Source organism: Nerophis lumbriciformis, linkage group LG22 (genome assembly GCF_033978685.3).
Source record: "Nerophis lumbriciformis linkage group LG22, RoL_Nlum_v2.1, whole genome shotgun sequence".
Classification (NCBI taxonomy): Eukaryota; Metazoa; Chordata; class Actinopteri; order Syngnathiformes; family Syngnathidae; genus Nerophis; species Nerophis lumbriciformis.
Window position 1 is genome coordinate 23,354,432 of NC_084569.2, and position 13,117 is coordinate 23,367,548.

At 42.7% G+C, this 13,117-nt stretch overlaps 1 protein-coding gene across 2 annotated transcripts in view; it reads left to right on the forward strand.

The window, feature by feature from the left end:
* The window catches only part of srebf2 (sterol regulatory element binding transcription factor 2), an 87,103-nt gene extending 80,809 nt beyond the window's left edge, over positions 1 to 6,294 (forward strand). For both annotated transcript variants that reach the window (XM_061973976.2, XM_061973977.2), the window contains 2 exons: positions 945 to 1,056; positions 3,433 to 6,294. In XM_061973976.2, the coding sequence (XP_061829960.1) occupies positions 945 to 1,056; positions 3,433 to 3,635 (315 nt within the window). In that variant the 3' untranslated portion in view covers positions 3,636 to 6,294. The remainder of the gene's footprint in view (positions 1 to 944; positions 1,057 to 3,432) is intronic.
* The last annotated feature ends 6,823 nt before the right edge of the window (positions 6,295 to 13,117 follow it).

Genomic DNA, 13,117 nt, shown 5'->3' on the forward strand with positions numbered 1-13,117 from the left:
CTTTATGAACAAGTGGAATGGATTGGATACCGACGCACTAAAGGGGCTCTCTACCTTACGCTATGAAGTGAGGGGAAACTAAGTGAATAATGACAGGTTATATGATTATTTATTTAAACTCATATTCGGGCCACTTTCGGCATGTATTTGTAAAAAAAAGAAGAAAAGAAAATATAACACCAAATTATTTAGGGGGGTTTAAGAATATTTTAGGGGGGCTAGAGCCCCCCTAAAATAGGCCTAACAACGCCAATGATGCATACGTTGGATAACTGTTTCGGATGTCTATGTTTTTTTATCTGTCCCTATTTCAAATAAACCCCTATAATATAAAAACTGGGGGTGGGATTAAATAAGTTATCTTCTCACTCCCTTTCAGGCAAAACTGGATCTTCATGCTTACATACTGTACATTACTTTTTGCATTATATAAATTAATATTATTATGTGTTGTCTACCTTGTACTTTTTTTGTGTCATTGCCTGAAATAAATGGAAAAAAATTAAATGAAAGTTATCAATTTACAAACCTAAATAGTTCTTGAACAGGAGTTCGTAAATAGAACAGTTTGTTTATTGAAGCAAATATCCCAATAAGAAACGATTTAGACAGGACTAATTGGTTACAGCTTTGACAAAAATCCATATTTTAGTAAAGGTTTGCGCCCTTTGAACCCAGTATAAAGCGATATACTGTACTGAATATCAAACAAACATAGCAAGGGGGTAATGGATCAACTTAAGTACTGTTATCTCTTTATTAAGTCAAAACTACAGCAAGGAGCCCTGCTGACACGTACCCACAATCAGCCTCGTGGTGCACTCAGTTTCAAATCACAAGACTCTTTAACAGCCAGGTCTCTGCAGGGACTAAGAATAAAACATAAAAGGCACTTTACCTTTCAGTGAATCTGGCTCACATGTACGGTATGTATTTTCCTGTAGGTGTTCCTCCATGAGACCACAGTGAGGCTGATGGCCGGAGCCTGTCCCACAAGGACACACCAGCTGCTGGATCACAACCTGCGACGTAGAACACAGGGCTCCTGCGCTGCAGGTAAAGAACACGTCATGTCCGCTTTAGTTTAAGAATTGCCTTTGCTTGACTACGTTCGCATAATCCATACCGGTTCTTCTGCAGTCCCCTAAATGAGGAGACGTTATATCAAACAACTAAGGACTAAACAGATCATTTTGTTTAGAAAATATTCAATATGCATTCTGTACGGGACAGTCATGTCACGTTTAAAGTAGGGCTGCAACAACTAATCGATTAAAATCGATTATAAAAATAGTTGGCGATTAATTTAGTCATCGATTCGTTGGATCTATGCTATGCGCATACGCAGAGGCATTTTTTTTTGTTTTGTTTTGAATTTTATTTTATTTATTTGTTTATAAACCTTTATTTATAAACTGCAACATGTACAAACAGCTGAGAAACAATAATCAAAATAAGTATGGTGCCAGTATGCTGTTTTTCCCCCCCAATAAAATACTGGAAAGGATAGAAATGTAGTTTGTCTCTTTTATCCAATTATTAATCGGAGTAATAATCGACAGATTAATCGATTATCAAATGAATCGTTAGTTGCAGCCCTAGTTCAAAGCCTTACGGATAGTCGCATATCCCAAAACTGTGTAACACTACACATACTTGCCAGGTTGCTTGGTTATCTTTGAGCATGTTAAAGAATCTGCTCTATGAAAGCAACATTGATAACGAAGCAGCATAGCGAACTTATTATTGATATGGACAAGGGGAATAAGTGGAGATGTTGTACCGAGGGCCCCTGAGCTTTTGTAAAGTTTAAAGAAAAAAAGAGTCTGCCATAATGTCATGTAAAAAAAGTACAATTAATATAGCAGGGAATGTTCAATAATAAGGTTGTTTGAATCAAATTAAGAATATCTAAAGTTTTGTTCACACTACAGGTCAATTCCACTTTTTTTTCCCCATACGTGACCTGTATCGTATTTTTTCACGTCTGTGTGAACAGTGCGATTCCAAATTGTTCATATCCGACCCTGGCCTCTTTTGTATCCTTGAAGTTGCCATAAATGCGCCAGTATGGAGACATATTAGATCTGGAGCCATGTTTACTTCCGGTGCGTGTGACGTCACGACAGGTCAGGTTGCATTCACATCAGAAATCACTTTTTTTTTTGGTAATATAAACGGCCACTTAAAAGATCGGATTTAACAGAAAATTTTGAATTAGACCGACCGATACACGGACCCTGCGGTGTAAACGTAGCCTGAAACTACCTGCACCCCCCCTATCAAAAATGGGTAGCGGCAAACCGGCTTGGAACACTTCACTCAACATGGACGTCGTCAAAGCTCACCTTTAACATTCACACAGAGTACCAATATTTTGGAACAAGGATGGAAGAAAGGTAAAAATATAATAAATCTATCTTAAAAAATTTAATAAATATCTGTGGCAGCATAGGAGAATGTTAAGTTTCACTTATGCATCTCATTGCACATATGGTGCATTCAAAGACCTTTGATTAAAGTTAGAAAGATAGGTTTTCATTTATTATTAGTTCCCCTGTCTTTAGACAGGGAGACTAATAATAGTATAATCATGGTAAAAAATTATGTATTTTTGTAATTCCTATAATCCACTGATGATAATCCTGCGTGAATCCGCTAATCTCTACTTCACACTCTGAAATCAAGAAAAACTCGACATTTATAACCTAGTGGTTATATGATTATGTAAAACCATATTTTGGCCACTTTATATTGAATTTGTTGGCACTTCTTTTGTTAAGAATTTTAGATTTTTTTATTCAAAACCAATTTAAAAAGTCAAAAACAGAATTAACGTTTCAACCAGATGCTTGCAATAATAAGTTTTTTAGTGCATGTGAACGTACCAAGTAAGGATGCACAAAAAAATATCCATCCCAAGAGTACATCTGTTCATATATGTAACTGATTGAGCATTGAAATATGTGTCTGATAACCTTTTATCCAAGGAGCTTGGTGATCGTGTTGCCCACAGTCCAGAGTGCTGATGCAAATAAATTTAACTGACTGAGCATTGAAATACGTGTCTTTTCACTCTGATTAAATAACAAACACATGCCAAGGTGGGACAGAGCCGAGGTCTTCGGGAGTGGGATGGGGGGCCCCTTAGTAGTCTATTGTATGGGGGCCCATAATTTGGTGCTATGCCCCTGGATATGGAAAGCTTGGTAGTTCTTTGGCTTCCTCCGCCCAATAATCCACAGGGATTAATATCGCTTCATCTATTCATCAGTTTTTTTAATGACTGCATTTGATGTCCTTCATGTGTTGGTTGAACAGTGTGAGTGACTCAAGTGTTGATCCGGGTACTAAGTCTGTTTTACATTACTATAAACTACGACACAAATAAAGCAGAATCTAAACGTTTCCTCTTCTTCCCGCTGTTGCCAGAAGGCGAGAGGGAGCGTGCTCATGCCATTCTGCTGGCCTGCCGCCACCTGCCCATACCTCTGTTGACCCCGCCAGGGAACCGCGCCCACCTGCTGAACGAGGCCAAGCGCACCCTGGAGCGGGTGGGAGATCGTCGATCCCTGCAGGATTGTCAGCAGATCCTGTTGCGCCTGAGCGGCGGCACGAGCATTGCTGCATCCTAAACACACACCCACACACACACAGTTGAACTCCTTCATTTACAGCATAAATAATAGAAGTCAAATCATGTGCAGCTGCTTGAATTGCTCTGCTCTAGCACAGTGGCGCCACCTTTTGGTCATTGGTGGTACAACACTAGCTGCTTTTTAAAATAACAAGGGAATATCAGGTGAAGTGATCTCCTCGGAGATTAAAAAAGGGAGTGGTTTAATAAAAATAAAAATTTGAAATGAATAAATAATTGTTGATACCAAGCTGCAGGATAATCAGCGTGACTTTATAAAGTCAAAATCAGTTTGCAGGCTTTTGTTTTGAAGGACTGTACACGGCATAAACAGAGAGGCTCAGCGCAAAGTAGTGTCATGTCTACCTCACACACAGTACAATATACTGTGGGGAAAAATAACTTTAACTTGGAGGATGTTAAAGGTGCAACGTTCTATTAATCTCTCTAAGGGACTTGTTTTCTTCTTCAAAAAGAGTGAATGATGCCAATTAGGGCCCGAGCAGCAATTGAAGGCCCCATTGTAATTGTTGTTTTTTCCTCTAAACGTTTGAACGCCTTTTTGAGGCTCTTTACATGCCCAGAAAGTCCCCGCATTTTGCAGGCGCGTCAGGTACGGTGAAAAGTTCAAATACAATTTCAAAATTGGCTCTCTAGCGCCACCTTGTAATTTTTTTAAATTAGCCCTTTGGCACAAAATCGCAACAGACGTCTATCATAAGGGGACGCACATAAAAGTCTCAGAAACCCGTACCTGAAAACGAACAGGAAGTCGGCCATCTTGGTTTTTGATCTGCTTTTCAACGAAAAACAAGGGTCGTACTTTAACGAACTCCTCCTTGAGACTTAAAATGACTACACACATAGGTGATGATGAATTGCGAACAAATTTTGCCTACGCCATAAGATGTGGGCGTGGCATGGCGCCAAACATTGCTCCGATAATTTGCCACAAAACACGAAACGTTAACTCGGCTCCACGTATTCGGATCTTGATCTTATTTGGTAGACATGATGATGACGACACCCTGAAGTGTCCAATGTTCTTACCGACTTGTAGTGGGCGGAGCTTAGTGGGGAAAACTGCCCTAGCCATCACAAGTCTGTCATTTCTGCACTTTAGCTGATCAGAGACAGATACTAAATTGATGGGTAAAGATAAATTGCAAACAATATTTTGCAAATGCGCAAGAAGTCCCCACATTTTGCAGGCGCGTCAGGTATGGCGAAAATGTTTATATTTTTGGGGTCCCTAAAATGACATTTAAAAATTTGCTCTCCGTCGCCCTTTTTAAGATTGGGGGGGGGGGGGAGCCACCCCTACCAGTTTCAAGTGTCGACACGAAAATTGCAACAGACGTCCACATGATGGGACGCACATAAAAGTCTCCGAAACCCATACCTGAAAACGAACAGGAAGTCAGCCATCTTGGTTTTCATTTGCCATTATTCGGCGAAAAAAAGGTGTCATACTTTAATGAACTTTTCCTAGGAACTTTGGCCAAATGAGTCAGGGTTACAATTGCAGACACTACACATAGAGGTGATGATAAATTGAAAACAAATTTTCCTACGCCATAATATGTGGGCGTGGCACGGCGCCAAACTTTGATCTAATAGTTCGCCACGAAACGTTAACTCGGTTTCACAAGTTCAGATCTTGATCCTTATTGCTAAAAAATTATATTTTTGGTGGTGGGTCAGGGCATCGGGAAGGACGTGACGACAAGCATCACGTGTGCCGACCGATTCTTGTGAACCCCCGCGGTGTAACAGGGGCGATGGTTCAACGCTGCTCGCAGCTTTAAAAATGTTAGGAGTGTTACTAATGCCTACTTACTCACACATACAGGACATGTACAATTTTCTGAATATTAATAGTCAGACTGTACATAGGTAGAAAATGCAGCTATGCTGTATTTTAAAGTAGATAAACTCCTTTAAGGGAGACCTTTATTGAGGACAAGCAGAGCAGTTTTATACATTTTACATTTAAACCCCCAAGCAAAGTGGAAACATATTTGTTTTTCATTTATTACCGATCAAATCAATTTCTTAACACAATTTAAAGTTGATATTAAAAATATTTCCAATGTGGGAATCCTCCCTTTTCTATTGTAAAATAGGTTTTAACTTTGTGGCCTAAATGAGGAATAAGTGTCACACTCTATGTCATCATTCAAGCCTCTTAATTGTAAACAAAAGTAGTTTTATCATATTTTTATTGATAGTTTTTGTTTTGCCTCCCAACACAAGGCACTTCTGTCATTCCTGTCTGATTTTTCTGTCTTGTACGTTAAAGTCTCAAGAAAGATGTTCAATAGTAGAACAACCCCAAACTACGAGCAGTAGTTTGGGGTTGCTTTTATGAGTCCACCGCAAGTTATTCCATCTCTTGATAGCAAACACAAGTATGTGCTTTGAGAAGATTGTCCCACAGGTCAAAGCAAGCAGATCATTCTATTCCTTGACGGTGCACAAAGGAAGAGAGCAATGCTGGATTAGACGTAGTTAATTAGCTGGTTTATCATTCTTCTGTCGTGATTATGTTACAACTTTTGATGTCCTCTCCACTTTGAGTAGTTTATTTTTCCAAATGTATGTTTATTTTAATGTTGGCGCTTTTATATAATAAAACAACACGTGATGGTGGTTGATATTCTTGTTTTTTCTAAAATGAATGTAGATTAATGAATATAGTGGGAGTCTTGTATTTGTTTGTTTTTAATATAAATAAATATATATATATATATATATCATACTTGCCAATCTTGAGACCTCTGATTTCGGGAGGTTGGGGGGGGGGGGGGGGGGGTTAAGAGGGGAGGAGTATATTTACAGCTAGAATTGACCAAGTCAAGTATTTCATATATATATATATACTGTATATATAAGAAATACTTGACTTTCAGTAAATTCTAGCTATATATATATATATTTATTTTATTATATATATATATATATATATATATATATATATATATAATAAATATATATATATATAGCTAGAATTCACTGAAAGTCAAGTATTTCTTATATATATATATATATATATATATATATATATATACAGGTAAAAGCCAGTAAATTAGAATATTTTGAAAAACTTGATTTATTTCAGTAATTGCATTCAAAAGGTGTAACTTGTACATTATATTTATTCATTGCACACAGACTGATGCATTCAAATGTTTATTTCATTTAATTTTGATGATTTGAAGTGGCAACAAATGAAAATCCAAAATTCCGTGTGTCACAAAATTAGAATATTACTTAAGGCTAATACAAAAAAGGGATTTTTAGAAATGTTGGCCAACTGAAAAGTATGAAAATGAAAAATATGAGCATGTACAATACTCAATACTTGGTTGGAGCTCCTTTTGCCTCAATTACTGCGTTAATGCGGCGTGGCATGGAGTCGATGAGTTTCTGGCATTGCTCAGGTGTTATGAGAGCCCAGGTTGCTCTGATAGTGGCCTTCAACTCTTCTGCGTTTTTGGGTCTGGCATTCTGCATCTTCCTTTTCACAATACCCCACAGATTTTCTATGGGGCTAAGGTCAGGGGAGTTGGCGGGCCAATTTAGAACAGAAATACCATGGTCCGTAAACCAGGCACGGGTAGATTTTGCGCTGTGTGCAGGCGCCAAGTCCTGTTGGAACTTGAAATCTCCATCTCCATAGAGCAGGTCAGCAGCAGGAAGCATGAAGTGCTCTAAAACTTTCTGGTAGACGGCTGCGTTGACCCTGGATCTCAGGAAACAGAGTGGACCGACACCAGCAGATGACATGGCACCCCAAACCATCACCCAACCATGCAAATTTTGCATTTCCTTTGGAAATCGAGGTCCCAGAGTCTGGAGGAAGACAGGAGAGGCACAGGATCCACGTTGCCTGAAGTCTAGTGTAAAGTTTCCACCATCAGTGATGGTTTGGGGTGCCATGTCATCTGCTGGTGTCGGTCCACTCTGTTTCCTGAGATCCAGGGTCAACGCAGCCGTCTACCAGCAAGTTTTAGAGCACTTCATGCTTCCTGCTGCTGACCTGCTCTATGGAGATGGAGATTTCAAGTTCCAACAGGACTTGGCGCCTGCACACAGCGCAAAATCTACCCGTGCCTGGTTTACGGACCATGGTATTTCTGTTCTAAATTGGCCCGCCAACTCCCCTGACCTTAGCCCCATAGAAAATCTGTGGGGTATTGTGATAAGGAAGATGCAGAATGCCAGACCCAAAAACGCAGAAGAGTTGAAGGCCACTATCAGAGCAACCTGGGCTCTCATAACACCTGAGCAGTGCCAAGAAACTCATCGACTCCATGCCACGCCGCATTAACGCAGTAATTGAGGCAAAAGGAGCTCCAACCAAGTATTGAGTATTGTACATGCTCATATTTTTCATTTTCATACTTTTCAGTTGGCCAACATTTCTAAAAATCCCTTTTTTGTATTAGCCTTAAGTAATATTCTAATTTTGTGACACACGGAATTTTGGATTTTCATTTGTTGCCACTTCAAATCATCAAAATTAAATGAAATAAACATTTGAATGCATCAGTCTGTGTGCAATGAATAAATATAATGTACAAGTTACACCTTTTGAATGCAATTACTGAAATAAATCAAGTTTTTCAAAATATTCTAATTTACTGGCTTTTACCTGTACATATATATATATGTAAAAGAAATACTTGAATTTCAGTGTTCATTTATTTACACATATACACACACACAACACTCATCTACTCATTGTTGAGTTAAGGGTTGAATTGTCCATACTTGTTCTAATCTCTGTCACTATTTTTCTAACCATGCTGAACACCCTCTCTGATGATGCATTGCTGTGTGGCACGCACAAAAGTGCTTTCATCAAATGCACTAGAGTCTGGAATCTTCCATCTCTCCCTAGCATGGCCCAAAACCGGTCAATCTTTGCTTCCTGAGGAAGATCTTCACTGCCAAGCACTTGGTAGTCCACTACTTCTTCCCGGAGGCTATCCAGGTCCAATCAAAGCTGCGGCTCGGAACTTACAAGCGTATTTCTTCATCTTACTCGTCTTCGGCGTCGCCATGGCTGTATCTTCCTCGTTCTTCTGCTTCGTCTCCTTGTTGTGTGCACAGCTGTGCACTAAAAGCCGTAGATGTTATTGTCACATATACATGTACAGTAAATGGCAGTATTGCCCTGTTTAAGAGTGTCACAACATTGCTGTTTACGGCAGACTAACTGCTTTACGGTAGACGAAAACGTGATTGCTGTTGTTGTGTGTTGTTACCGCGCTGGGAGGACGTTAATGAAACTGCCTAACAATAAACCCACATAAGAAACCAAGAACTCGCCCTCGATCATTCTACAGTTATAACGTGATTGGGCAGGCACGCTGTTTATATTGTGGGAAAGCGGACGTGAAAACAGGCTATCCTCACTCAGGTCTGCATGGAGCTGGAGGGGGCATGGCAAATATATATATATATATACTGTATATATATGTATGTGTGGGAAAAAAATCACAAGACTATTTTTTTTATTTATTTTTTTTTCCCACACATACATATATTGCGCTCTACTACGGTATCGAGCACTATTTTTTGGATAACCTTATTAAGACATATATACTGTATATATATATATATATATATATATACATATACATATATATACATGTATATATCATACTTGCCAACCCTCCCGAATTTTCTGGGAGACTCCCGAAATTCAGCGCCTCTCCCGAAAACCTCCCGGGACAAATATTCTCCTGAAAATCTCCCGATTTTCAGCCGGAGCTGGAGGGGGCGTGAGTGAGGACAGCCTGTTTTCACATCCGCTTTCCCACAATATAAACAGCGTGCCTGCCCAATCACGTTATATTTATATACATACATACTGTATATATGTGTATATGTATATATATACTGTGTATGTATATGCAAAATACGATAAGGGTATCGCAACTGGCTCACCTTTACAGGTACTCGCCCCTGCACCATCTGTGAGCCCGTGGCCTCGCTCTCTTCATCTCTCCTTCCATTAAAGCACCGGCGGGACTCTGCATGGCAGGGACGTCCTCCTCCCTGAGCCAAGACTAAGCTTGACCGCATACCTCAACTGGGCATGAGTTGGTTGGCATCAGTAGGTTCTCAAATGGGCACCCCCCCATCATTAACATTTCGTCGAATTAAGCCCATGACGCTTTGGAGGGGCTCGACGGCAGATCCAACGTCCTGGCTCTACCCCTGATGAATGCCACCCAACTCTATGTCCCTAGTCCTTCAGTAGGTCGGCTCTGCCACCGCACCTTTCTTTGTATCCAAATCCAGCGTGATGCTTTCTCTGCCCTTTTAGTGGTGTTGGCTACCAGCCGCTTCCTAGCCAGCCCCTCGATCCCTAGCAGTCTGAGGGCTCTCCAGAGCGACCGCCCCGCAAAGCCTCTACAGCCCACCTCCACCGGTAGGTTCCAGGCCTTCCATCCATTTTGCTGGCTCTCGATGATGAGGGTTTGGTACTTCTTGAGCTTGTGTTCGTACGCCTCCTCCATCCTCTCTTCCCAGGGTAAGGTCAGCTCGATAAGCACCACCTGTTTGGTTCTTTTAGACCACAGAACAATATCAGGTCTCAGGGTAGTGTGGGCTATCTCCTCTGGGAATTTGAGCTGCTTCTTCAGGTCGGCCCGCATCTCTTAGTCGTTTATCGTGGCCAGGACTCCTTTGTTCCTCCCTCCTGCTGCTGTGCTTTCACCTGCCCCGATGAAGTGGATGAAGCAAGGCCCATTAGAGAGCTGCCTTGTCCTCTTCCTGGCCTGCTCAACACCTCTGCCAGCTGAGCAAGGATCTGGTCATGACGCCACCGGAACTTGCCATCTGCTAAACTTGAGTGACAAGAGGAGAGGACATGCTCCAGGTTAGCTATCTTTCCGCAGTGTGCAGCTGGGGTGTCTCTACCATTCCCCAAGTATGGAGGTTTGATGGGGTGGGCAGGACATCATATGTAGAACACAGCAGGAACTTAATCCGGTGGCCTTCCATGCTCCAGATGTCCTGCCAGGTTAGAGATTTGTCTTTTACACTCTCCCATCTAGACCAGCTGCCTTGTTTGTTCATGGTTACTGCCTTGACATGCCGGCTTTCCTCCTCAGCCTTTCGGACCTCCCTCTGCACCAAGCTGCGCCGCTCTTTGGGTCAGCTTTGTTCCAACTTGTTCTGATTGAGAAACCCAGACCAAGTCTTCCCTGGGCTACTGATCCCACAATGTCCGCGTGATGCAGTCGATCCTCCGCCCCCCTCAGTGCTTTGCTGGCTGACCACTTTCTGCCTGACCTGACGACAATGCCTGCCTGCCGTACTTGCTCGTCTTTGCTGTCTCGTAGCATCATGGCCTGACGTGTTTTTTTCACCTTGTACTCCTCCACCACTGATATTATTGGCATCTGTAGCTTGCTTCCTGTGCTGTACAGTCCAATGGAACAGAAGCTTCTTGGGACACCCAGCCATCTCCTCAAGTAGGTGTTCAACTTCCTCTCCAGACTCTTAACTGTGGATACAGGTACCTCATAAACCAGGAGTGGCCAGAGCAGACGGGGGAGAACCCCATGTTGGTAACCCCAGGCCTTATACTTGCCCGGGAGGCCTCTCTTTTCTAGGGATGTCATCCAGGCTTCTGCTTGGCTAAGCATTTCTTTCACACTCAGTCAGTCATTGAGGTCTGCCCTGTACCACTTTCCCAAGCACTTCACAGGTTTCTCTTGGACAGTTGGGATGATGTTCTCCCTGATCTTGAAGCGAAACCTGTCCTGAACACGCCCTTTCTTCAGATGTAGGCTTCTGGACTTTGCCTGTTTGAACTCCATCCTTGCCCAATTGGTGAGCTCAATCAGGTACTCCAAAATCCATCTTCCTTCTGGCACTGATCTTGCTGTGATGGTAAGGTCGTCCATGAACGCTCTAATGGGCAGCATCTGGATTCCGCTTGCAAGGACTGCGCCTTGACATAACTTCTCTGCCGACTTGACAAGAAGGTTCATCGCTGCAGAAAATGGAATCACTAAAATTGTGCAGCCAGTGACAATGCCCACTTCTAGACTCTGTCAGTTGGTGGTGAATTCTCCGCAGGTGAATCGCATGTTGAATCTGTTAAAGTACTGACGCAAGAGTTTCTGGAATTGCTCTGGTATGTGGTAGGTCTTCAAAGTCAGCTCCACTAACTTGTGGGGTATCGTTTCATAGCCATTTATTAGATCAAGCCACAGGACTGTTAGGTCTCTGTGGTTCCTCTTTGCATCCTCGATGATCTTGGAGATTACGCTGGTGTGTTCGAGACAGCCACCTACCCCTGGAATGCCACCTTTTTGAAGTATCCACGTAGCCGTTGTCCAACATGAAGGTGGTCAACCTCTTCGCCAGAATCCCCCGGAAGAGCTTAGCTTCCACATTGAGGAGGGGGATGGTTAATTGCTTAATCCCTGAAGAGTTTTCTTCCTTAGGGATGAAGCACCCCTCAGCTACCAGCCATTCATCAGCAAGGCAGTTCTTCCTCCACACTACCGTCAGTAGCTTCCAGAGTCGTTTCCTGAGCCTTTCGCAATGCTTGTAAACATTGTACGAGATGCCGTTCGGCCCTGGGGCTGATTTTCCTCTTGCCTTCTTGAGGAAGCTGTTGACTTCCTGCCTGCTTGGTTCCTCCGCCTTTAAAAGGAATAGTTGGTTCCGCTGGTTTAATGAGCCTCTCCATCTCCTCCAAAGTGTCCTCCCTCCTGGGATCGCTGTGGAGCTGCCGACGGTGCTCCTCCACCTCTTCCTTTGTTGCTTTCAACTCTCCTGATCTTTTGTCACCCAGGAGTTTCGACAGGTAGTTGAATGGGTTCTTTGTGAAGGCCACCCTTTCCTTCAAACGCCGCTTCCTGTTCCTGCGGTGACACTCAGCTCGTGGCAAGATCTTAATGCGCTCCCTCAGGCCGTTTCGCAATTCTGTGAGAGCTGGTTTCTCGTCTGCTGTTGCTTCACGAAAGGCCTTCTTAAGCCTCCGCAGATCTCCTCTAAGGATTGCTATCTCCTTCAGGCGTCTGTTTTCCTTGAGCTGGATGTTTACTCTGCCTTTTTGTTCTTTCTTTCCGAAGCGATCAGCGCCTATAGTCCAGATTATCGAGGACATGGCCTTGAGCTTCTTTCTTACGTCTCCTGCGATCGCCGCTTCCAGCACCTGGTCGACATCACGGTCAAACATATCCCATTCTTTCCTTTCAGTTGCAGTTGGCCAGTTCACTCATTCTTTCCGAACGCCTCCAGCACAAGTGTTCTGGCCATGCCGTCTGGTATCCTGAGTGACTTCCCTCTCACTGTGGTGCCTTGCTGCCTCCGTCACACCAGCGATGCTACTCCTGCCCCCATCTCCATCATGGTGTACCTCGCCTCCCGGTCCGAGAGCTTTGGGCTGATGTACAACACAGGGCGGTCAACGCCCCCCACCTGCTGGGACAAAACAGCCCCCAG